Source organism: Natrix helvetica, assembly GCF_964273705.1.
Source record: "Natrix helvetica genome assembly, chromosome: 1".
NCBI classification, from domain to species: Eukaryota; Metazoa; Chordata; class Lepidosauria; order Squamata; family Natricidae; genus Natrix; species Natrix helvetica.
The window spans coordinates 105,223,109-105,249,410 of NC_138548.1; the positions used below are offsets into that span (position 1 = coordinate 105,223,109).

At 37.2% G+C, this 26,302-nt stretch overlaps 1 protein-coding gene across 1 annotated transcript; it reads right to left on the bottom strand.

Moving 5' to 3' along the window:
* On the bottom strand, window positions 1-25,106 carry COPB1 (COPI coat complex subunit beta 1). The gene is made up of 22 exons (XM_081938318.1): window positions 24,876-25,106; window positions 19,823-19,973; window positions 18,705-18,934; window positions 18,091-18,260; window positions 16,424-16,538; window positions 15,895-15,987; window positions 15,260-15,397; window positions 14,552-14,671; window positions 13,614-13,721; window positions 13,349-13,495; window positions 11,923-12,068; window positions 9,292-9,388; window positions 7,472-7,632; window positions 6,153-6,273; window positions 5,380-5,607; window positions 5,056-5,235; window positions 3,744-3,888; window positions 3,523-3,642; window positions 2,979-3,124; window positions 1,980-2,069; window positions 1,427-1,582; window positions 1-323 (listed from the first exon to the last, which is right to left on the bottom strand). Exons 2-22 carry the CDS (start codon window positions 19,911-19,913, stop codon window positions 264-266), a joined length of 2,862 nt encoding a protein of 953 aa, XP_081794444.1. The 5' UTR covers window positions 19,914-19,973; window positions 24,876-25,106; the 3' UTR covers window positions 1-263.
* Between the last annotated feature and the right edge of the window lie 1,196 nt (window positions 25,107-26,302).

The window sequence follows — 26,302 nt, forward strand, 5'->3', positions numbered from 1 at the left end:
TATAGAGAATTGTATTTTATTTAAGTTTGGAAAGAGTACATGTAAGGGACTAGACAAATTGACTTTTACAGACATAGAGAAAAAATATATTTGAAGTTTTATCAACAATGATCTTGAATGATAAGTAAAACCTAAAAATTATTTACTGGAATTTATTCATTACAAGTTCGGTTTCTGCAACCCAACAACACAGAATATGCAAAATGTTCTGATCCCCAACAAGCAAAATTCCAAGCATTTAGTTGTAAATGTTCAGAAGAACCTTATAAATTAGTTTTCTTCTGAGAGAGATTGATCTTGTCACCAAGACTTAACGCCATTCCCTGTAAGGAACAGAATGACAATTTAAATAATCATTTCAATATTCAGTAATTCAGTAAGGAAAATATCCACTCCTCCCCCAAGTCTGCATCTGCATGACTCTTGATAAGATTTTTAGGAAATTTGGAGAGTTTTATGAGAAAACTCTGAAATAATTAAATCATAGTTAATTCTCCAGTTCAGTGCTGAACATATTTTCTCCTAGTTTCTCTTACAACTATAGCTCAGAAAAACTTTGGGTAATGCCTTTTAGTCAGTTAACTTTTAGTTACAATCTTAAAATTTATCATTTCATAGCAACCTCTCCATTTGATGCTATAATAAATCAAAACCCCTTTAGATCATCACATAAATGATGCAAAAGGCAGCCACCTAATCACGAGGGAGAGCATCCAATCACAATATTCGCCTTTCTCCAGAGCTTTCCGGATTATGAGTGTGCATACTGAGTAAGATGAAAATCTTATAATTGAAAACACTTCTCATTGAATATGTGTTTTTTGTCAGAATGAATTTAAATGTAATTTTATTACATTCTGATTTCCTAAGACTTTGGAGAAAAATTACTTTTGAGTGTATGCTATCATGGTACTGTATACATTTGGTAAAAAATAAGATGATCAGAATTGGTATGTCACAACATTAAAATTGGCAGTTCATAGGTTTTAAAAGTAACTGTATAATTCTTCATGAAGTGCAATGATACATAAATTTTGAGATTCTGAATTATTGTTAATTGCCAAACCCAACTATACTGTAATTGGGAATAAAGGAAAACCAAGTATTTCATGATACCTGGTTTCACTGAATTATAAGTACTTTTAAAAGTTTCTAAATCATGGCACTTCAGAAAATTCCCATTTCATTTTTTTTGGACTGGTCTACTTTATCAGCACTTCTACTAATAACATATTTACCTGTTTATTCTACAAAGATTTACAGGGCATTTTCTGTAGGCTGAAGAATTCATTCAGGATAATGTGCTATATCAGTCAATATACAGTAATCAGATTAATCATTTGAGTAATGATAAACAGCAAAATAAGAGCAAATATTTCACCAATGTAAAATGTTCCCAAATTTAAGGAGACAGCTGCATAACTACCTGACTTTTTGCCCGAATTCTTATGTGTCCTGTGACTGGAGCATCAGGTCCAAGATGAATTGGCTTTTCAATGCTGACATTTGCAAGTGCGTCTTCTCCAAATATGGAGCGTGCATACAGGTTGGCAGCCATGAAGCCACAATAACCTGAAAGTGCCTAGAAAACAGTATTTGATACAATGTTTATAAATATATATTTTCCCCTTGAAGCAGATCTGTGACTTAATGCTTTATCTTTTTCTCATTACATTACAGTTCAAACTATCCCAAAAGCAATGAACATATACTCGCCTTATTTATCCAATAACAGATTTACGTGAATGGTGAAGTGAAGCCAAATTAAAGCAATTTTTAAATCCATTAATCTCTTTAAAGTAATATTGGTAAACTGCACTTGTCACTGGTGTTCTTTGCACCAACATATCCTATACCATTCCAAGGATATAAGCCTCAAAAAAAGTTTTCAGCAGATGCATCCCTGGCATGGGTGATTAGAAAGGAAGAAGTACCAACAAAGCCCCAAATTAATTCCAGATCTGGATCTAAGGTCTTACCTTTTCTGGGGTAAGGCATTTCATGTTAGTTGATTTTAAGATATGTTGCAAGTATTCATTCAGATCCACTATATTGGTGTTCACTGTAACCTTCAAAAATAAATAGAAATTAAATAGAAAGACAAGCTGTCTTTCAATTGATAAGCAATAATTGAAGACATGGCTTTTAATCTCAGATTTCTTTAAACATCACTTTGGTTTTTAAATGGTACCATCAATTGTATTCTAAAAGAACCCTAGTTTTCAAATACTTCAACATAGCCTACGAGGATTTGTATCCATATCCATATCAATCAATCATTTTTTTTCAATATTTTTGTCAATGGTGATAATTCAATGATATTGAAGTATTTAAAACCTGATACTGATTAAATTCATTATTGCTTATAATTATAGTGATTTATATTATGCTAACCAGGTATTCTTAATTTAAAGCTTAATAGTGATTTTTAATTTTTCTTTCAGCAATGCAACACATTTTATAATCTCAGGGGTTGCCACAAAGAAGAGGGAGTCAAGCTATTCTCCAAGGCACCTGAGGACAGAACAAGAAGCAATGGGTGGAAACTAATCAAGGAGAGAAGCAACTTAGAACTGAGGAGAAACTTCCTGACAGTTAGAACAATTAATCAGTGGAACAGCTTGCCTCCAGAAGTTGTGAATGCCCCAACACTGGAAGTCTTTAAGAAGATGTTGGATAGCCATTTGTCTGGAACGGTATAGGGTTTCCTGCCTAGGCAGGGGTTTGGACTGGAAGACCTCCAAGGTCCCTTCCAACTCTACTATTGTATTGTATTGTATTGTATTATAACTTTATAAATAACTAATATATTTTAAGAAAATAATTTCTGTTCCATATTTACATATGTATATCTTATTAATTATATTTTAGATTTTTATTCTTTTAGATGTTTCTTATCCTTCATGGGTTACATGTTTCTTTCTTTAAAATGTTCAGTAATAAAAAGTATAAACATTGAAACAGTTTATAGAGCTCACTTTGTTTTCCCATTCAAATTCTGCCCACATCTGACGGAACTCAGCATCAGTACAAGTAGCAGGCTGGATGTAATCCATGATGTCAATGTGTATGTCACTAAGAACAACACAGTTTCTATCACTGGCTGCTCCAGAAACATCATATACTAAAAATAGAGAAAGACAAAAGTTAGTAGAAATTAACAACATGCCTTGTGAGAGTTTTGAAGCTGAATAAAGCACAACATTTCATTCTGAAAAGTGCCACATTTCTGAAAATAGTATTCCCCAGCATTTTAGGTGTTGCTGATTCCTATATTGCAGGGGTGTCCAAACTTGGGAACTTTAAGACTTGCGGACTTCAACTCCCAGAATTCCCCAGCCAGCATGGCTGGCTGGGGAATTCTGGGAGTTGAAGTCCACAAGTCTTAAAGTTCCCAAGTTTGGACACCCCTGCTATATTGTAATATACTGTATATAACTTATCCAACCATTCATTCATTTTCTCTGAACAGGGATCTGACACTTTCAAAATCCCATATAATATATAAAATAGAACATTTACCGATGTTGCCAAAAATAATTCCATTTTCAGTGGAAGCTACTTTCACATTTGCTTTTATATTGGCAAAATCATGGGGCGCAAGAGTCAGAGGAGATGGCTTTTCCACCAGCTTCAAGTCACCTAATTAAAATGGTTTGAAGGGAACACAACAAGACAATGTTAATGAGAAACACAGAAAAAAATATTCAGAAGAAATAAGTAAAAAATAGTGGATTACTTACCCAACGTAGCCAATTCTAGTGTACAATTCTGCAAAGTATCACTGGTCTGGTTTACCACAAGCACATCTAACACAATATCATACTGGTTGACGTGGACATATGCTTCGGCGTAGACTGGATCTGAAAAACCTGTCAACTGAGTTACCTATCAAGGATAAGAATTTTGGGGGGGGAAATGCATATTATTTTTTTTATTAGCAATACAATTTAATCCTGTTTAGCTCAACAAGTCACTCTTGGTCTCACTAATATCCAGTGGTGGGATTCAAATAATTTAACAACTGGTTTGCCCAGGGTCAGGTTGGCTATTGTGGGAGGTGTGGCCCATCCCTGTGCCTCAGCTCCGGCACACCTGCAGCTCAAGCCTCCAGCAATGGCCAACCTGACCCTGGGTGAACTGGTTGTTAAATTTCCACCCTTTGGCAAAATGCTGTTTCCGAGGGTGCTTGTTGCACATTGGTCTCGCGGCTGTTTCAGACTTCTGGACATGGCTCCTTTAAGAAGCGAGGTTTCTGAGGAACGAGGAGGGGGAAACTACCAAAGAGACAAGGAGTTGATGCTCCCGAGCGAGAATTCATGCGGGAAGATGAAGAATTGGGGGGAAGTGGAGGGATTCCCCCTTTTTGTGAAGCTGTGCGCAGGGGGTGTTGGTCAGTCTGTGGGCAAAAGTGGGAGGGCGAGGGATTAAGTTGGCAGCATGATTGAAGTTGGGCCCAATGTAAGGGAAACCGCGGGGTTAGTTTGGCCAGGCAAATTATTACAACCCCCATCCTCTGCTATGAATGTGGATCCTGGGCGCTATGCTGCAATGGAGAAATGGACAACGGAGCAGCCAGCATGAGGGAAGGAGGAGCAGGGAGAAGAAAGAGGGAAAGTGGCCTTCTCCTTCTGTCGTGCCGACCACTCTGTTGGCTGCTTCTCAATTGCAGCGCCCAGGATCCACTTTCATAGTGGGGGGAGAGAGATTGAACAACTGATTCGCTCGAACCGGTGCAAACGGGCTGAATCCCACCATTGCTAATATCCCAAAGCTATTAAAATGATTTACTGTATTCCAAAATACAATTACTCTCTTTCTCACCTGCATGGCAACTCATACTTGGAGAAATTCAATCATAGTTAAATAAACTTCATATTTAAAGTTCTAATAGTACTTCCTTGTTTCGGCCTAAGAAGCTATGCTATTTGTTTCTCTTCACCCACAGCTAAGCCCTATTTGTATTTTTCTCCAAGGCTTTCATTACATTTCACTATTTGAAATGAGATAAAGTACTTCCCTGGATTAAGACTGCCTGGAAAGAATCTATGTTACCTTGTTGAGCTTGGATGCCAGTGGGTCAGCAGCTTCTTTTCTCTGAGTATTTCCCATAGCTGCTAAAAGACTGAGCTGAAACTGATCTTCCTTTGAGCTCATTTCATTTTTAGCAGTGAGCTGCATAAAAGAAATAGGATCATCTGGCTGAATGGTCACGTTCCTCTTCTCAGACTCTTTCTGGTGTAAGGGGGGGAAAAAGAAATGGTTAAGAGAAGTGTACACAAAAAAGAAAAGGCTTCTCCTAAGAACTGATCCTTGGCATTGGCACTGAACTGATGTTTTCCAATGATCTTAAGTGCAGATGTGGAGATCAGTTCTCACCTTCTGAGACAGCTTCTCCTCTTCCAGCTTGGCAGACAACATATGAGAAAGGGATTGCCGGCACTCCTTGTTGAAAATATCATTCATCAGAGGGGAACATTCTGAGAGCACTTTCAGGCATAGAGAAATCCGATCCACATCATCATCTGTGATTGGCTTCTTGGGGAGAGATGATTTGCCCAAATGGAGGATACTGGCCATAAGCAGCATGGCCTCAGCTACAAAAGACTAATAAGGAAGCAAGAGAGATGATAATAAAACTTACATTTCTTTTAATCCCATGCATTCCACTATTCTCTTCTTCAAAATGACATGTAAGACTGAATTAAGACCTTAAAAAGTAGCAATTGCAAGACACAGGCTACTTCATGCTAAATATGTCCAAGTAGCGCCATATAAAAACCATAATGGAACCTCCCCTCTTTAGGGAAGATGGTATGGCAAGCAATTTCTAATCATCATGGTTTAAAAAGTCATCCAAATTGTGGTTTGTGGTGACACCTTCTCTTTCTCTCTCTAAATTAAATATATAGATAAGGCAGTTTTACAGCGTATGGTCTCCCTCGATTTATTTCAAATACTGTAAGGCACAATAAACCAAGCTGCTGCCTTGGGAAACCTGTGCAATAATAATATATTATCCTGACAGCAAACAGTTTGCTCAATTGTACCCCTATATGAGACTGCAAAGAACTATAAGCGAGCTGAGTACACAGCTATTGCCTAAAAATTGAAATTTAATGATACAAAACTCTCTATGAGAAATCACTTACATTTTGTTTCTTCTTTTCTTGAGCCAGAGTCACATAACGTAAAGCAATCTTGGTCAGAGTTGTTGCAAGGGAAGCCGCAACAAAAAAATCACCATCTAACAAAAAGCCTCTCAGTGGAGGTCTGCAAAGAAAAGGCAAAATTAACGTTCAGAAAAAGAGCAGCTGGCAATCCCTTGCGTTCTATTTGAGTTTAACTGTATGAAGGCGTTTGTATTCTTAATAGTATTCTACTGGGTTTTTAAATGATATATTGCAACTATGATAAAATTATCATAGTTGCAACTTTCCCCAGATAGGCTCAAGACATATGATGAATACAGGTGAGTTTCAAATGCCTTTGGGAACTCTGACCTGTCTCCTGCATCTAAGGTTCTTTCATTACAGTTTTAACTTCTGGGAAGTTCATTAATTTATGTACTAAAGGGAAATTTATGCTTCAGTAACTTTAGATAATTACTGTTAACTATTACCAATCTAATACTGGCTGGTAAGTGGCACATACTTTACATGGTTAAGGCACCCATCTAAGCAATAGGTACCAAAGAATTATGAGAACAGACATTCACAAGTGGTCAGTGACAAAGGCAATTATCTGTTCCATCTCCCTCCAAAAGTGGATAAAAACAGCGCAGAAATTTTGGTGTTTGTGGTAAGATTCCACGTTTTAGAAGGCATCCATGACCAAAGAAATAGCAGAAATCTCAGTTTTTTAAGGTTCTAATTCTAGTACAAAAATACTAAAATGGATGAGAAAAGTCTGCTGCCATGACAATCAATTTCATTTGTCAGGTACAAGAAACCAAGAGCAAGAACAGAGTTCAAAAGCATATTATCTATACCAAGACATTGATCTACTAATGTTCAATGCAAATTGGTGCCAAGTAACAGCCAAGAGACTTTGGTGTGGTGTGTGTGTGTGTGTGTGTGTGTGTGTGTGTGTGTGTGTGTTAGGGCTGGACTTAAGTGTCTTTTAGGGGCATGGGAGTCCAAACTGATGATACATTTGACCCCACCCTCAGACTCAGCCTGGTAATCTCCTACATATTTTTTTGTATAAGGCTTACTAAATAAGCCATTTTTATGGCCAAAATGTACAATTAAAAAACCCATTTCAGTCTTTTCAAATACTTCTATTATAATACATTATTATCATTACATTCTGAACTCTAGCCCAGCAATCAATCAAGTACAATATAGATATTATGAAAGATTAAAAAAAAGAAATCACATTAAGCGACTTGTGCAAAAATAAGAAAAAAAAACATGACATATGTATGTTTAGATATACACCATTCTAAGAACAGCAAAAACGTAAGCACCTCTCTTCTTCCTTTTTGGCAGGTCTGGAGCTACTAAGAGCACTCTGGGTAGCATAAGTTCCCATTTCAGTTACCAGCTTTTGGGCAGGACCCACAGTGATTTCCTCCTCAGGTTTTAGCTCACCAGCTTCTTTCTTAATTTCAGATTCTACTATTGGGATCTGAATGTAAAAAAGCAGCAGCAGTAAAGTGGTTAAAAACACAAACTTGCTTTCTTCTCTCTCATTCAAGCTTAATATTCTTGAAGCTGTTCAATCTGAACTTACTAGTTTTCAATGTGGTTACAACATGTATTAAGAAACACGCACAACATAAGTGCTTGTTACTATGCCAAAGTTAAACTTTTTTCCTAGTGGGTTTGGACCCATGAGAGGGGGAGAGGGAGTCCATGAAAAGCACTTTAACTTTGATTAAACAAAGCTACTGGCAAGCTTCACACTCTAGGACTTTCTTTGGGAAAACCTCTGCCTCCTAGGCTTTGAAAGTATGAGAAGTGCCCTGTATGTTCCTGTGAAGATGACTCAGGTTGTCCCTGACCCATATACTCCCTTTTTGTTTTTTCTATAGGGGATCTTAGATTTCATATATTCAACTGATCATTAAGAAATTCCCTAGTAGAGAATAAAACTTTGGTTTGCTTCTTTTGTTTGAGTAAGATCCAGATTGCTCAATTTTGTTCTTTCAAATGTACCACCCATCTGTTCTTGAGTCAAAACTAACCCAAAACCATGTACACTTTGCATACAGATCTCTCTCTTTCTCTCTCTCTCTCTCTCCACCCGCCCCCTCCTCTCTGTGTTGTTTATATTTGACTTCTGGTTGTAACAAAAATGATTTCAAACAATAAGATAAATGCATTGCAATCAAAAGATGGGAAAATAAAATATAGGTTTAGGAAATCTGATTACTAATAATCTTATTACCGCTGTATGCATTATGTATGTTGCAATGAGAAATGGTTGTAAATTCCAACTTGGGTTCAAATGAGGAAGTTTGTGATAGTCATGGGGATTGATGGTTATCAACCTTCATGGCAGTGAAGACCATCTGCTGGAAGACTAGTGAGCTTCCTTGTGCAGTTGTTTGGTCACTGTAAGAATAGATTGCTGGAGTGGTTAGGGCAGGGATCGAATCCAGCAGAGAATTGTTTATGTTCCTGTTAGACTCATAAGATCGCAATATTTGTAGAGTTGTGTAAATTTATTTCATTTAAGGTAAAGCCATCTCTTCATTATTACACAAAATCCTTTAGTCAAAAGACTTTGGGAGCAGGAAGACAATTTGGATTTGATCTTGGATCTCATTAGAATTTTCTGTACCATCTGTTCAACATTATCTGAGCTGCTTTGCAAATGTGCTGTTGGAAGTCTCATAATTGTCTTTGCTGTACATTTCCCCAATACCGCTTGCAAGGATTTCCGATTGAAACAAGGGCAGAAAAGAATTATTTCCACTGGGAGCTGAAAGTTGGCAGATACAATCCATTATCTCAAATGCCTTCCCAGTTAATCAATCCTTTTTATAAGAAAGCCCCTATTAATTAGATTTCTGTCAAAAGATTGCTATTAGTTTCCTTCCCCATCAAAGAGATGCTCAATTACTTCAATGTAATGAAACGCTGCTCAGAGTTTGAAACTTTATTAGAAATTGGGGATACTATCACATTGCTTTTTGTTTAAAGAATTCCTAAATGCATCTTCAAGAAACGAAGAACCAGCTTCAAGATTCTATAGAATTTTTTAAAGACTATGATTTTCCTCTGAAATACTGTACATCAACTTAGAAAAATAGTTCCAATTAACGAAAGTGCAAACACATACCTCTCCCAATGATCTACGGACCTCTGTCATTACACTCTGTATATCTTCCTTTGTGCTGCAGTATTCACCAAGGATCCAGAGTGCTCCCCGATAAATTCTGCAAAGCAAAGCAAAGCAAAATAAACCACAATTGAGACCAAAATTTTTGTTGCTAAGGAAGCCAGTTAAGCTGAGTTTTGCCCCATTTTACGACCTTTCTTGCCAGTTATTAAGTGAATCACTGTAATTGTTAATTTAGCAATATTAAGTGAATCTAGCTATCCCATTGATTTTGCTTGTCAGAAGACTGCAAAATGTAATCACATGACCCTGGGACATTGCAACCGTCATAAATACATGCCAGTTACCAAGCATCCGAATTTTGATCATGTGACTGTGGAGAATGCTGCAACGGTCATGTGAAAAATGGCTATGTCACCTTTTCAGTTCTTTGTAACTTCAAACAGTCCCCAAAGGAATGGCTGTATGTCAAGGACTACCTATAATCAGCCAGGTTATTTATGATAATAGATTTGTAAAATAAATAAATCATAACTTAAAGATGGTGTAATTTCCTTTTGCACTTTTCTACTCTATTGATTACCAAGAGTGAGAGTCAATTATGCATACAAAAGCAGAAGAGCAGCAAAGTAACTCTTCTTCTCTATTTCTCCCTGTCTCCAGTAAAAACATCTTTCCAGCAATAAGATGAGTTGTAGAAATGTCACAGATGCATGCTTGTGTCTAAGTAAAGGAACTGCAAAGAGAAGGCTGCCAGTGCAGGGACAATTTGTCAGGTATGACAGAAAATGTCATAGGAATGAACTTTCTGCAACTACCGTACTTTTCAGAGTATAAGATGCACATTTTTTCCTCAAAAAAGAGGCTGAAAATCTGGGTGCGTCTTACACATCAAATACAGCATTTTTTTTGCCTCCCGAAGGCCCTCCCCCCTCACCAAAATGGCTGTGCATAGCCTTATGAAGACTTTCAGAGAGCTCCTGGGGGCTGGGGAGGGCAGAAATGAGCAAAAAAATGGGCTGTTTTTTTGCCCCCCCCAGCCCCCAGCAGCACTCTATAAGCCTCCATAAGACTATGCATGCAATTTTTTTGACAAAAAACGGGCCATTTTTTGCTCCCCCCCCCCCCAGAGCATTCTGCACACCTCCCCAAGGCTGTTCATGCCTTTTATTTGGGAAAAAACGGGCCTGTTTTCATGAAAAACGGGCCGTTTGGGGGAGGTTTGCAGAGTGCAAAAACGTCCCCCCCCCCTTTCGGAAGCTCTTTAGTTAGACCAGTGGTAGTCAACCTGGTCCCTACCGCCCACTAGTGGGCGTTCCAGCTTTCATGGTTGGCTGTAGGGGTTTGCTGTAACTCCGCTTTATAAATTTTATAAAGTAAAGTTACTTCCCTACTTTATAAATCACCATTACTGTGGAAACGGTGGGCAGTTAGAAAATTTTACTACTAATGGAGATACAAAAGTGGGCGGTAGGTATAAAAAGGTTGACTACCCCTGAGTTAGAGTGATTGATGAGAATTACGTTGATCAAGTGCTGTGCCAACAGAAACAAGTCTTAGGTGCTGCAGGTTGTCAGATTTCCTTCTCCAGTACATGGATAAATACACCTGGAAACATCTACATATCTACTCTCTCTCTTTCTCTACTACCTACTGTATTTCTCTCTCTCTTTCTCTATCCCTCTACCTACCTACCTACTCTCTCTCTCCCTACCTACTGTATTTCTCTCTCTCTCTATTCCTCTACCTACCTACCTACTCTCTCTCTCTCCCTACCTACCTACTGTATTTCTCTCTCTCTCCCGCTCTCTCCTCTATCTACCTACCTACTTTTTTTAAAAAATTGCCTCTTCAAAACCTTGGTGCGTCTTATACTCCGAAAAATACGGTAACCAAAAAAATTTACTGATAGCAAAATCCTATACCTATCTAAGTTTTCTGACAAATTCACCCATCTACTCTCAGTATATACAATTGCATCCTTGAGAGACTTTTAATACAAGTTGTAGCTTATTAATTATGCTTCATATTCCTCCTGAAGCAAAATAAATAAATATATATTATTTGAAAAATAATCCAGGTTTCCTGGATCTTACTAATATAAGATTTTCTTTAAAAAATGCCCTCTTGGACATTGCCTTTTTAAAATTGTGTGGGCTAGAAAACTAGTTTATATAGATGAATGAAAATCAAAACTCCCTGAATGTTAATCTACATATATTTTACTCAGAAACTGTCCCTTCTACTTCAGATTGCTTTAAGTATTTAATGCAATTCTATGATAAAGTACAATGCAATTCTATGATAAAGTGATGTAACAAAGGCTGCAATCCTGGGAATACAGCCAACTAAAGACAATAAGATATTTTCAGTAGGCATTAGAGAACTGCAGTGCAGGCTTTTTTAAAGATGAGATTTAGATCTGGCAAGTTTTATATACCCATCAAAATGGAATTTTAAATGCATTCAGATACAAAGAAATCTTCAGCAGTAAAATAAATTCCTACCGCAAGAAAGTCATTTGTATATGGATTATTTCAGTGGTGCTGATGGTATTACAAACACCAAGCCTTAAAAGTAATACATGCTGAAATTCAGGTAGTGAATTTTCAAAGCAGATCTTAAACTTACTTGACAGACTTAATCGCATGGAAGACTTCCAACATTTTCTCTACAATTAACAGCCTGAGATTATCAAAACGCTGAATGGCTTCACGAACAAACTCCAATACATCTGCAGCTGCTGCTTCATTGTAATCACTTAAAAACTCCATCAACTAGAAGAGTAAGTATGAACATGAGTATTACAAAATTTGGAACAAACCACTCACTGTCTAATACTAGATACAGAAAGATGGTACCTGACTAGGTGTGCCAGCAATAACCCCCCTCCCACCATTAAATTAAACACTACTAAAATCTTAAGAATTTGGTAAAATTTGGAGATTTTATATGACTGACTCATATCTTTGCCTGGATAATTATGGACAACCATGGGATGACATAAAAGATTAACTTTTGGCAAATCCAAGTTTAAAAAGAGAATGACTGCCAGGTTAAAAGCATTTGTGTTCAAATGTTTTTGACATGGTAATTTACATTGACAAAAGGCATTTGGGTGCAACGTATTAGCACCATAGTACATTCCACTAATAAATTAGAGATCTCTTAACATGTAGATCAGGAATGCAGAATGGAAGGTCTTCAGCTTAGTAAAAGATGTGTTATCTTAAATGATAGCTGTGGCACAGTTCACTTTTTAATCAATATAACATATGTGAAATAGATTTGTCTCGAATTTAGGTCCTGACCCAGTGAAGCTAAATTATGAACACTTAAATGAAAGTGACATATCTCTGTAAACAGAAAATTCTTAATACAATTCTATAAAAGAAATGGTATGTATGTGTGAGGGGGTGGGGAGGGAGGGAGGGAGGGGGAGAGAGAGAGAGAGGGAGAGAGAGGACAGCCTCGCCAATAGGCTGACCTATAAACTATTCAATCTCATTTTAATCTACCCCAGAGGGTAGATTTGGAAAGTCGATTGATTCTACCATGAATCCAGCAAACTGATTGTTAACAACATTGTAACCTCGGTCCTTTAAAATCCAGCTCAGAAAAATGAATACAGAATTTTCCTAACCCCGTTGAAAGTAAATGGGAATGGAATAAGAGTTAAGACTGAGTTGGAAGTAACTCTGGACCCAGAACCTAGATTGCTTGCTTTTGGGCCAGCTTTTTGACTAAATCAGGCTAAAGTCAAAAGGTCATTGTTCTCCACTATTTTCAATGAAATGAAAATATATGTTTAAAATCTACAAATTAATCAAAACCAATCCTGGCTGGATGAAGCAAGCACCAGGCATTGGGTAGTGACTATTCATTACTTCTCAAATAAGTTAGAAGTATCTCAAAGATAAACAGTTAATTAAGGAAGCAATGTATAGGAAACCTGAATTAAGGATGAATAATGATTTGTCCAAAGTTAAGCTGGTAACAGCGTAAGTTAACAATAGCAAGTATTGCAGAGCAATGAAAACAAAGTTGATTTACATACCACAGGAATGACGTTGGCAGCCATGTCTGGGAAGCGAACACTACAAGAATGTAAAGTCCGAACAAGCAACTGTCTGTATTTATCAGTGTCTTCGTGCTCAGTCACATTATTTGTTTTAATGACTTCTTTCTTCAAAACAATCACCAACTAGTGACAAAATAATACTATTAATTGTGTATTATATAATTCTGCACAATGTTAATTTTACATTAAAATAAGAATCTAAATATTTCCAAGTAAATTGATAGAGTAACATTTATTTTACCTCTTCTACATTTCTGGAAGATACAAGATCAAGAGCCAACTGTAATGTCTTTTTGCGAACTTCCAAATCAGGAGTACTCAAAACTCTCAGTATGTCCATAACCAAATCCTGAAATAAAACATATTTCATTTAAAGGCATTCATTAACCAGCCTGGGAAAATTTAATTAAATTTTGTATAGAATCATAAGAATTTCCAAACAGCATCAAAAAGTATTACAAATGAAGAAATGGATACTGCATCTAGTGGCATATCACAGAAATTAGAACAAAACTGTTATTATTAAAAAGCAGACTTTGAGAGAGTAACTTAAAATCAGAGATGTATGTTTGAAAAGTTGTAAAATTCATTCTTGACCTGTTTAATAATCAAGGTGCCAACTACTCTCTTCATTTTTGCAAGAGCAGACTGGTATTTGGAACCCCTGAAGCAGGGATCTCCAACCTTGGCAACTTTAAGACATGTGGACACTGGCTTGGGAATTCTGGGAGTTGAAGTCCATAAATCTTAAAGTTGCCAAGGCTGGAAACCCCTGCCCTAAAAAGTGAAAGCTAAGAAGTTGCCTTGAATGGTGTCTACACCAGGTCACCAATGACATCATGACCCACGTCTCATATTGTTACCTACTTCAAATTCTGACTCAAATATGTTAAGTATGATATCTGAGTCCCAATGTTATGGTGAAAATTTTGTCCTTTGCCCTCCTTTGAAGATTCCCATAGTGATGTGGAATTTTGAGCAGAAAAAAAGCATACTTAGAAATGTGGTTCCTTTGTTCTCTTACCAAGGAAGCTTTTTTTATTCAAAGACATAAAATAAAAGACCACTTGAGGCATCACTATATTCATTAACTCCATCCCTTTCTTCACAATATACTATTAGCATTTTATGTAATTACTTTAAATTTAGGAGAACAAGTGAAGTTTGCATTGTACTTACTTGTAATACTCTTTCATGGGAAGGGTGATCCTTGAGTTCAATCAAGCGATCCAGGACAATCAGCTTCACATTGTTGTCACTTTCTTTAATAATCAGGTCAATATAGCACTGAGCTGCTGCCTTAAGTTACAAGACAGAATTAAGGTATTTAAAACACTGATGCAAAAAAAAACGTTTTAAAAAAATCAATAAAATACAATCATTTAAGCAAATACAGCAACTTGCAAAAGAGGAAAAATTAGGAAGTCTGTATTATATTTGTGTACATTTAAGACCACTTTTACGGAAATAATCCAACTTGCAAAAGTGGAAAAACCAGAAGTCCTATAACATTTGTGAAGATTTTAAACCCACTTGCATGTGCAAGGTTACCTGAAAGATTGGAAATAAAATGTTATGTTTCAAATATCTTTCTCTTTCGAAACTCGAAAACCAACAATGGATGCTTTGGATTTTTTGAGTTCTCCTTTATATTTGTCATTATTTTCCCTGAAATGTTTGATTTTGGTTCGGTGAGAATTTCTCACACAGCTTTTCAGTTTCATGCACAAGCCAAATAGTTCTACAAAGCAACCAGATTTCCCATTCTCCTGGCCCACAACACTTTCCAAACCTGGTTGACAAGCATCGTTAATCTGCATGAAGATTGCCTAGTCTCTAACTATGCAGTATTCACACATTTTAGTCAGATACAATGCACTGTGATACCTTGACTGCAGTTGGAGCACTGGAAAGAGTGACTAATGTTCCTGCTGCTTCATATTTTACTGCAGGGCTCGATGATTGTAGTAGATTGTAGATACAGCGAATAAATCGAGCTCTTTCTGATGGATTAGCATGACAAACCTAAATTTGGAAATGAGACAGAAACATTATTTATGCAGAGTATTTTTTTAAAAAAAATCAATTCCTTATTTCCTTTATAACTCCATTAGAATGGAAGACCATCATCAGTCAGACTATCTCAAAATACTCTGTATTAAAAAAAATACAGCTACAAATGTAATAAATTTCAAGCAGTACATTATTTCACAGCATCCTATTCTTTTGGCAATACAACCCCCAATTGTGAATCGTAAGAACTGAAAAAACCTCAAGCACAATGTATAAACACAAAAAAGATTAATGGAAGATACAGCTATCCACAATCATAGATGGTAGAAACAGAATTGTCTTCTATTGCTTGGATCTAACTCTCTTTCCATCTAATAGTGTATACTCTAGCTTATGAAATTCTGTCACAATTTCTTCTCACTTTTCAAATTACTGAAAACTAATTTATTTCAGTACCTTGTTCAAAGGTAATTGATTTCATTGTTACAGATTGATTTGTTTTACTGTACCTTATAGATTAGCTCCACAATAACCAGCTGGAGAATATCACCAAATGTCTGGACTTGGTCAATGCAGGTACTCAAGAAATCTAAAGCTCGGTCCTTTAAAAAAAAACCAAGTATGAATTTTGCTATACTGATTTGAAATTTAACACCACAATATTTCTTATACATAATTACATTTGACATTCCACCTATGAGGGACCTCATAATTACTTTATCAGAATTATTATTTAGATGGTGTCTCCCAAATCTACAAAAAATAAAACAGCGATGAAAAGTAAATTTTGGGGGAAGGGGTTGGAGGGAGGATTAGCAAACATGCATCATAGCGCTGGAATTTTCTGGAATTTCTTTTCAGGCTGTTGAAGGATTAGAGGTTCAGGAATTTGCATAGTTTTAGATGATAGACGTGCATAAGGAAACTTAGGCAAGCATGACTCAACATATATCAGTGAAGAAATAAAACTGAAGTGTTAGTGCCAAGTTAACAACAATTATTAAATAAATATCAGAATTAGGTAGGCTATATTTTTACCTGATCAGCATGAATTAGCATCATGAAGGCATTTCTTTTGCAACTTGCATCTTTCTCATTCACCAAAAAATCATGGATCAGCTCAGGGGCATCAGGTATAAGATGTTCAAAGTTTCTTTTGGGAAAGAAAGCACCAATAATACTTAGAAGCAAATAAATTGGATAATACAACATACAGAAACCATATCCAATTGGGTGGATGGGGGAGTTAAAGAACAATTCTTCTTTCAAGGTATGTAATTTGCATTTCAACAAGATTTCCCAAATTGGTATAGCTGTATTTCCGTAAAAGCAAAAATTCAATAGTGAGAAACTGTAAAACTAAAATTGCATCCATGTTAGCAAACAACTAAAGATTAATAGGAGCTGAAAGTTTGATTGTTTACCTTCTTATTTTTGAATGCACTGTTTAACAAGATACTAGCAAGTGTGTAAAAGTGCTTCCTAAGACAATCTAACAACCAATTGGCAAGTAAAATAATTTCATAAAGGTAATTTATGGCTTATGGCCTAAGCTTGGCATGCTAATTCTTTCAATTTCATTTTTCCTAAATTTACATTACTTCACTTGCATCAAAAATAAAATAAACATTTTTCAAAATGATTAATGTTTCAAACCCGAGACAAAGGCTTATACTAGCTTGCAGGCTAATAGGGATATATTGCTGATATACAATTTATTTGTTATATATTATCATCTATAACAGCGATGGCGAACCTTTTTTGGCTCGCGTGCCATAAGTGGGGAGCGCGCAGGGGGGTCGTGTGTGGGCGTGCCACACCCATAATGCAATGCGCGACCCCCAGTGCGCATGCACGCACTACAGGTGCGACCCCCCCCATTTTTACATGCTTTTTTCGCTCTCCCCAGGCTCCAGAGGCTTTATGGGAGCCTGGGGAGGCGAAAACAGCCTCCCCCGTCCCCCCGGACGCCCTCCAGAGGCATCAGGGAAGCCTCCGGACAGTCCCTGGAGCCTTTGGAGTGCTCAAAATGATCCTCCAAGCAACCTGGAAGCGACTTCCAGTTTGCTCGGAGGGTCGTTTTAAGCACTCCGAAGGCTTCAGGGACCGTCCAGAGGCTTCCCTGACGCCTCCGGAGGGTGTCCAGGAGCCTGTTTTCACCCTCGTATGCCCTGACAAATGGCTCCGCGTGCCACCTGTGGCACGCGTGCCATAGGTTCGCCATCACTGACCTATAATGTATGTTCTATCCAGATGTGTATAATATAATTATATATATACAGAAACTACTATAATTTTTTAAAAAAAAGATAACATCAGATTACTTTAAAGTATGACTACTATAAATCCTTAAATGTTAGTATTTTCATTATGCCTATGAATTTCAGCAGAAATGATACCCTTTCATTTTAATATCTGCAATTTATAATCTCAAACATGTGCTAATGTTATAAATGTGTCTATATATATACACACATACATACATGCATGTATTTATGTATATATGTACACACACATACAGACATAATTACTCTGGGGTTTAATCTTTTTTGAGAAATATCAAAACAGATAAATGACCCCGTAATTAAGCCAACAAAATCAATTTCAAGAAAAAATAAACAAACGTTTACCATTTAGCTTAACATTTAAGCATACTGTTTTTTTATATGCAGGCTTTGTGATATCAGTCAATAGATAGAATTTACCTGTAAATAGTATAAATTGCAAGGACTGCATTTCTGCGCACATAACTATGACGATGTTCCAGACATGCCCGTATAGCTGGCATCAATGGCTCTAGCAGTTCTGGTTCTTTAAGTTTGCAAAGAAAACGGAGAGTGGAGCCTCTGATAAATTCATTTGGATGTTGAAGATCCTAAGGCAATAAAATTAACAAAACATATTACAAGATTTATATCTAGTAGTGTCAGCTAAATGATTACTCTCTGCTTTGAATCTGTTTTAGATCTATGAATGGCTCTATTCATATTGTTTTGCTTTATACATTTTAACATGCATTGTTATGTTTTTAAAATATATATTAAACACTTAATCTAAAATATCTATTTTTTAATTCAATGTTTCAATAAAAAAAAAGAAGTGTCTATTTTTGAGAGAATTAAAAACTGGCATAAAGTGACACCTGGCTGTTTTTAGCAAGATGACATCCTAAATGCATTTTGAAACCCAGATCACAAATCATGCAATTCTAAAGATTTAGCATATTTAAACGTATTTGGCAATTGGTCTTATGCCCAGTAAACTTCTTTATAGTTGCTCACTGGGAAACAGAAAATATTAATCCAATTAAAATATTTACCTTTCTGTAGGCATCACAAACAAGGATCATTTCTTGCAACAATCTACCATCTGGAGTAGTTTTGGGAACAATCTCCCAAAATACTAAAAGCAGTTTCTTTATGGTGTGGTCTTGAAGTGGCAGCACAAACCGAATAATAGTCATCAGAAGTCCTGGTAATTTTTCACCGTTTAAGATCATTATTATCACTTTTTTCAAGGCCTCGGTCTTCAATTTTACATCTCCTTTTTCTGTTAAATGAAAAAGTTTAAAATAAGCACAACGTATGTTAGCAATGCATGTTATTTTGTGCTGCAAATCACTTCTGTTTGCTTACTTTTTACACTTCTTTTAGATATAACTATGTTATCAATAGCTCTTATACTTTGATGAAGGTATAATTCAGTATTGTTCAAACTTTAAAGATGTGTGCACTTCAAGTCCCAGAATTTTCCAAGCAGTATACATAATATTCCAAATTTGAAAAATACTGCAGATAATTTCTACTTCGTTCATACCTCCAGTTACTGAAGGGAATTCTATTTAGAATACAAACAGAATAATCATAGAACAAAGAGCTTGATAAGTGTCTAAATGAGAAATAATCAATTGCGAAGAACAAGACCTTCACACTGCAGAAAAGCAATATTTAAGAGTGTGAAAAATAGTTTACTTCAAAATGTTTTGAGTATGAAACTTCATAAAAATCTAGTTTTAGATGCAAAGCAGATGCTTTGAATGCAGAATAGATGCTTGCCTTTGAGAGCCATTTTCAGTGTGCCCAAAGCTTTGTTTCATGCTGAAGGTATTTTCAAAATGCTCAAAACAGCCCATTTCATAATTAATGTAAATTAAGTTCTGACAGTTGCTTAATCATCTGTCTCCCTGCCTGTCTCTTTCATTCTAATTATTCAAACAACTCGTGTTTCTAAAAGAACTTTTCCTTTCATTACTCTTAGTTTATTAATCACTTCAGTTATCACTATATATTTTAAACTGTTCATCTACAATATCATTGCAACTTTGTAATATTTAAAAGAATTGAAAATTTTGATTGCTTAATTGCAAAATATGCTATTTAAATTTCTGATTTAAATACACCTAAAACTATAAACAATAGCCTAGGAAATATTACTTACCCAAATCGTTCTTTAAACTTATTTCAGATGGTGGCTCTGAGTCCATTGGCACTATAATTAACGTGTAACAGACATTCTCTGCAGCCGTCATTGTGATTTTTTTGTACAAGGCTTTCCCAATGTAAGTTCTTCCAAATAGGTCTCAGAAATTCTAGAAAATAAATCAACAGAGCTAATTATTCATTATGATTCTACATGCAATTTAGTAGAAAATGACAACAAATTCTTCTGATAAAAGTTTGAAGTCTCTAATTTACCAAAGCACACAACACAGAATTTTCATAAACAGAAGAGCCTTAGGGGAAAAAGAATAGGAATATTTAATCTCCGGGACATTCTACATTTTAAAATAGTCACTTTGGTTTAGACCACACACAGTATGAAGTTGACCATGTTTCACTAAAATAACCAGGCATGATTTCAAGTTACACACCTAAGTGCATAAGGTACACATTGTTTCTACTTTTTCCAAAATCTAACCTAGAATCAAACACACAGGACTACCAAAACCATTTCTTCACCACCACCACCAGCCTGCAGTTTTAAGAATTATTTCAGTGGTTCTTAAATTGTTTGACCCAATTACCCTTTTTCCTAGGCTCAAATAGTGTCATTATCCCAAAAATAAATCCAAGAATCTGTTGTTTTATATAAGCATTTTGGCAGCAACAGTCCCATATTGGATCCTACATTCACAAACAAGTGACTCTCCTCTTAACGGTTTAGCCAAACCACTTCAGTGCCTCCCAAACTCATCCTATGAAGATGCAGACTCAGAGGTAACACAACTATGGTGGCAAGACAACATGGGGAACTCTCTGAAATAACTCCTTCTTCAAAAAGACACAGTGCTTAAAGCCATAGCTTCAGAGAAATACTTCATATATTGTTGCTCTTAATGGTTTTACATAGTATAACAAAGACCTGTCTTATCTACAATGGGTTCAAGTAAACATGGAAATTGTACATGCACTAAATCTTTGTTGGTTTATCAGGTGACATGCTTAAACATAAAATTCTAAGAAGTTTTTGAATCCAGAATCAGTCCACCTATAGAATATAAATAAAACCATAATGAAAGTTTATCCATACTAAATGTAAACAATATTTTGGTGCCTTTCAACTAAGACAATTAGGAAATATAATTAGATATATAAATAATATTCAATGGATACAAACTGAAGTTAGCATTAGATCCTGTATGGATTGGATGATACCATTCCTTCTGACATAAATAAATTAATATATAGTTATCTGAAATCCACACATAATCATAATTGGAAAACATGGAGAGGATTTTTTCCTTATCCTCTATTATACTCTTTTAAAATTTAAAGCTACATTTGTTTTATAAAAAGGATTTTGTAGAATCAGAAATTTACCGTAATTATGTTAAAATCTGTTATTGTAAAAAGATAGGTCAAAAATCCTAACCTGCTTTTAGAGCAGTCAAGCTTAATCTTTTCCTTCTAAATCTTTGGGACACGATCATTGAAAATATTACCTCTAAAGAATAGGTATTTATCTACTTTGACCCTTGTCAATATTATGTAACATTTGTACATCTTGATAGTCTTCAAAATCTTCAATAAATTATTGGCAGCTGAGTTCAGATGTGAAATTAGTCAATCTTGTACAAGTTAATACAGCAAAAAGTTTTGAAAAATCCTATAGTGAAAGATAAATTCATTCAAATCTGGTCTCTTTTATTAGCTACATTATCAATGTTTCTTAATAGATAAACTTTATACAAATATGACTGGATAAAAATATCAATATTTAAACATTGAATTCTCTGTAAGATCCCATACACATTCATATTTTTACTTTCTTTCCTCTTTTTTATCTTTCTCCCTAATTTATTTTTATTTTTTATTTTTATTATTTTAATTCTGCATTTTTCTGGTCCTGCAATTATATTTATTTAGTAAATGATTTTATAAACAAATAAAGAACAAATAGTTATTTGGACCAGTCGTATTAATAAAAGATAAACAGAAAAATGGATGAAAGCTCAGATATTGAGAAGTTCCAAATGAATACTCTAATTCTTGTGAATATTCAAGAAAAAATAATGTAAATACTGGTACATCTGAAATGCCAGATGGTTTACAATTGTTTGTAAAATGCGATGTCCCCTAAGCTTTAGAAAGTAAACCAAATTTTTGTTATTAAAATTTCCAGATTGAAGGGTTTAAATATTCTTTTCTGGAGAAGCTAGGCTGACAAGTAAATAAAACAGATGGATTATAAATGGTTCACTTGTTTATACACAGAAGAGACCGAGAGAGAAAGAAAAACACAGAGATAATTGAAATATATGACAAATGACCAAGAATGATATAATGAATGGCTCAATATAAATCTGACTACTGTGAGAATTCCATGAACACACAAGAAAAGACTTGATGCTGAGGTTTACTGGAAAAATGTCAAATTAAAGGGGTCAATAAATACAATAATGGCTTTCCTATAATTTTATAACAAGGGTGGAGTTAGGCTTTGACCAGCCCATCTAAAAATGGCATAATACGAATTTGACTTAATATAATACGTTTGCATTTAAGATTCAAGCTGGGTTTGTGGCGTGACCCATGTTTTGTCATTTTTTATCATTGTGGTTTGTACTTTCTTTATATAAGTTATAAACAATAGGTTATACAGACCTTCTTTATATAACAGATATGTAAACAATAAACTTCCATATAAACAGTAATCATTTACAAATCAAGCACTATTCCAAAAGATTAAATGGATATATCTGCATACAGTAGCTTCTTTTGTGAACAATATGGGAGACATTTGCTATTGCATTCTTCCAGGGTTTTTTTATTTCCCCAACATCCCAATATATGCTAGTGGACCTCTGGGCTTTCCTGAAGATTTCCCACCCAAGTACTAACCAGATCTGAGCCTGCCTAAGCTTTTGGAGATCAGCTAAAAGTAAGCTACATCCTGCTAGCTGGCTGGAAAAGGCAGAACCACTATTTATGACTTCGAGAGACAGTTAAAAGTTAATAACATTTATAATAGAATAGAATATAATTATTTATTGGCCAAGTGTGATTGAACACACAAGGAATTTGTCTGGTGCATATGCTCTCAGTGTACATAAAAAGACAAGATACATTTGTCAAGAATCATAAGGTACAACACTTAATGATAGTCATAGAGTACAAATAAGCAATCAGGAAACAATCAATATCAATATCAATTGTAGGGATACAAGCAACAAAATTATAGTCATGACCTAGTTATTTGCGGGATCGCATCCTACCCCATACATCCCTACGACCAATTCGCTCTCACAGAGAGGGACTCCTCCGGGTACCATCCGCTAAGCAATGCCGGCGGGCGGTGCCCAGGAGTAGGGCCTTCTCTGTGATGGGCCCAACCCTCTGGAACGACCTCCCCCCTGATATTAGAATTACTGCAGATCTCCGCTCCTTCCGTAAGAAACTCAAGACCCACCTGTTCCAATTAGCTGGCCTGGCCCAACCATAATCATAACCATAATCTAATCCCGACCTTCCTGGCTGGTATTTTACATTTTAAATTTTGGGGTATTTTAATTGGTTTTAATTATTAGTTAATTTATGATTACTGTACAGACTCTTTGTTGAATTTATTTGTCTAGGGCTTAGTATTTCTGTTGTTTATTGTGTATTTTATTTCTGTCTGTACACCGCCCCGAGTCCCCTTCGGGAGTGGGGGCAGTTTATAAATTTAATAAACTAAACTAACTAAACTAACTATGCAGTCATAAGTGGGAGATCGGTGAGAAGACTTAATAGTAATAGTACTGCAGCCTTAGTGAATAGTTTGACTGTGTTGAGGGAATTATTTGTTTAGCAGAGTGATGGCATTTTGGGAAAAACTGTTCTTGTGTCTAGTTGTCTTGGTGTGCAGTGCTCTATAGCGTCGTTTTGAGAGTAGGAGTTGAAACAATTTATGTTCAGGATGCGAGGGGTTAGGGTTAACTGGCTAGATCAATTTGGAGGATTTACTTTTAGTTCATTTAGCAAATTCCCTCCTTAGTGGCGTTCAAAGGCAGGATTGAAAGATCGATATCAACCTGGGGATGCTCTTAATCTGAGCTCCTATAGCGAGAGTCATTTGATGTGGTGGTGAAGGGCACAAGGTTACAAACCAGGAGCCTGAATTTAAAGTCCTGCTTTAGCCACCAAGCCAGCCAGACCTTGGGCCTAGCCCTAGAAAAGAGGCAATGACAAGCCACATATGAAAAATACGGCCAAGAAAGCTGTAGGGGGGTCCAGTTTAGGTAATTGCCGGGTGTCAAGACTGACTGGAAGGCACAGGGAGGGTGGGGGAGAAAAAGAAAACAGTAACAGAGTTGGACGGGACCTTGGAGGTCATCTAGTCCAACCCCCTGCTCACACAGTAGACCTAGGGATTCGAACCGCTGACAAGCTCAATGTCTTAGCCACTGAGTCACTGTCTGCCACTATAAAGATGCCGAGTAGATGGTTGACACTGATGGACCCTAAGGGGCTCTTTCGCCTACTCTCTAGTTGGATGGCTCCTCCTTGGCCCAGCCGTTCAGAGGACCAAACAGCACCGATGCTTTCGGAGGAGCCCCAAATGAATCCCTGGAAGGCAGGGAGGCTCCAGCCCCAGCCAAGCCATTCACCATCCCGCTCTGCCTTTTCATTCATTGGGAGGGAAATCCCTGAACCCGCCGTTCTGTTATTCCTGGCGGGAATACCTCTCCCCCCCCCCCATCCCCCGTTTGCAACGGAAGGTCCGCAAAGTCCACCCTTGCCCCGACAGGACGAGGCTGGCCGGTCTGCCTTAGGCCCCGCGGGAGGATCCGAAAAGGTGGCCTCTTCGGGAAGGGAAAGCCGGGTGCACACCGGAGAGGAGGAGAAGGAAAGAAACGGAGGTGGGGGTGGCGGCGGAGTCCTTCGCCCGGAAAGCCCGCTGCTTCGGCCCGCTGCCTGCCTGTCTGTCTTGCAGACATCCATTCGGTGTTAAGCGTCCACTTCCTCGGCCCTCCCAGCCCTCGGCAAAACCGGTGGCCGCCTAAGCTTACCTCAGCCGAGGGACCACGTGGCAGAATCGGAGGGGGCTGTGGAACCCGGGCGGCAGGGGGGGCCGCCTCTTCCTCAATGGGCCCCGTCGCACAGCTCCCTTTCCCGGTCCTGCTTGGCACCTCCGCCGCCTGCTCCAGCTGACGTGGAAGCCCTAGGCGCACAGGCCACCTCGCGACTACGGCGGCCCCATCAGGACACGCCTCCTCGGTTAGCAAAAACGCTCCCTGGCTTCCGAGAAGGCCGTCCTCTTCTGGCGAACTTCGAGCGCCACGAGACTCGGGGCGGAAGCAGGGAGAAAGGCCGAAGAGGGCGAGTGTGGGTGCGCCCTTCATTACACGTGCCTGGGAACTTAGTTTATGTAGTTTACGGGGATACTTGGTTGTTGTTTTTTTCTTCAAAACTTGCCCACAGGACTCGCTAAGTTAAGCACAGTTTGAAGTACCGAATCTAGTTACTTGTCAGAAAGTTGCTTTTTTTCAGGAGGCAAGTGGACTTTGTTTTTCTTTTGAAGACGTTTTGCTTCTCATCCAAGAAGCTTCTTCAGTTCTGACAGGATAGTGGGGAATGGAAGGATATTCCTTGCAGACAGCTGGTCTTTTGCATCCTTTAAGACGATCTTGAAGCCTTGGAGGTTTATGTATGTCCTCAAGGTCACCTGAGTAGTTCTGGTTCTTGTAGTCTGCCATTTTTTCTCCCTCCCACAGCATTCACAGGGTGTTGACCCCAAATTGTATAGCTGAAAGTCTGAAGAGATTCTCAAGTCATCCAGGTCATGGTAATCCCAAAAGTGCTTTTTCAGGAGGCAACTGGACTTTCTTGAGAATCTCTAGACTTCTGGTCACTTGTTTCACATTTTCCTTGGAATCTGTTAAATGCCCCATTTTAGTTGTTTACATTCTGGCTACTTAGGTAGACCATTAATATAAACCTGGCTTATTAAAGAACCAGATTTTCCTTACCAAGATAGTTGCTCTCCCCCCAAAAAAGAAATTTCGCACATTAATATCCTTGCCTTTTAAAAAAATGTCCTACGGATGCAGAATGCGTGTATAAGTTGTATACCTAGGTATAGAGAGCCAGTTTGGTATAACAGTTAAGTCACCAGGCTAGAGGACCCTGAGCAGTAGTCCTGTGTTAGGAATGAAGCCAATTGTGTGACTTTGGACAGTCACTCCCTTTTAACCCTAGAAAGCAGGCATGACTAAAAACTGGTCCAAGCAGCTGCCAGGAATGAAATGATCCAAAAGCCCAGGTGTGAATTCATTTGAAAGGTTACAATATAAATTATCTGAAGTCTATTTGGTTCTTTGTTTTACAGCAGTCAAGGGTTCTGTCAGACACCACGGAATGTGTTAAAAGCTTAATTTCCAAGTCCACGGATTTTACAAACTTTAATCCACTTTTTTACAGCAAGTTTTGAGATTGT

Excerpts from the sequence above, each read along its gene's own strand:
- COPB1 (XM_081938318.1), bottom strand. The coding sequence starts at position 19,913 with ATGACGGCTGCAGAGAATGTCTGTTACACGTTAATTATAGTGCCAATG. Across the intron at positions 15,988-16,423 it reads TGCTAATTCATGCTGATCAG|GACCGAGCTTTAGATTTCTT; the intron begins GTAAAAATATAG and ends TTTTTTTTAAAG. Across the intron at positions 3,125-3,522 it reads AATTATTTTTGGCAACATCG|TATATGATGTTTCTGGAGCA; the intron begins GTAAATGTTCTA and ends CTCTATTTTTAG.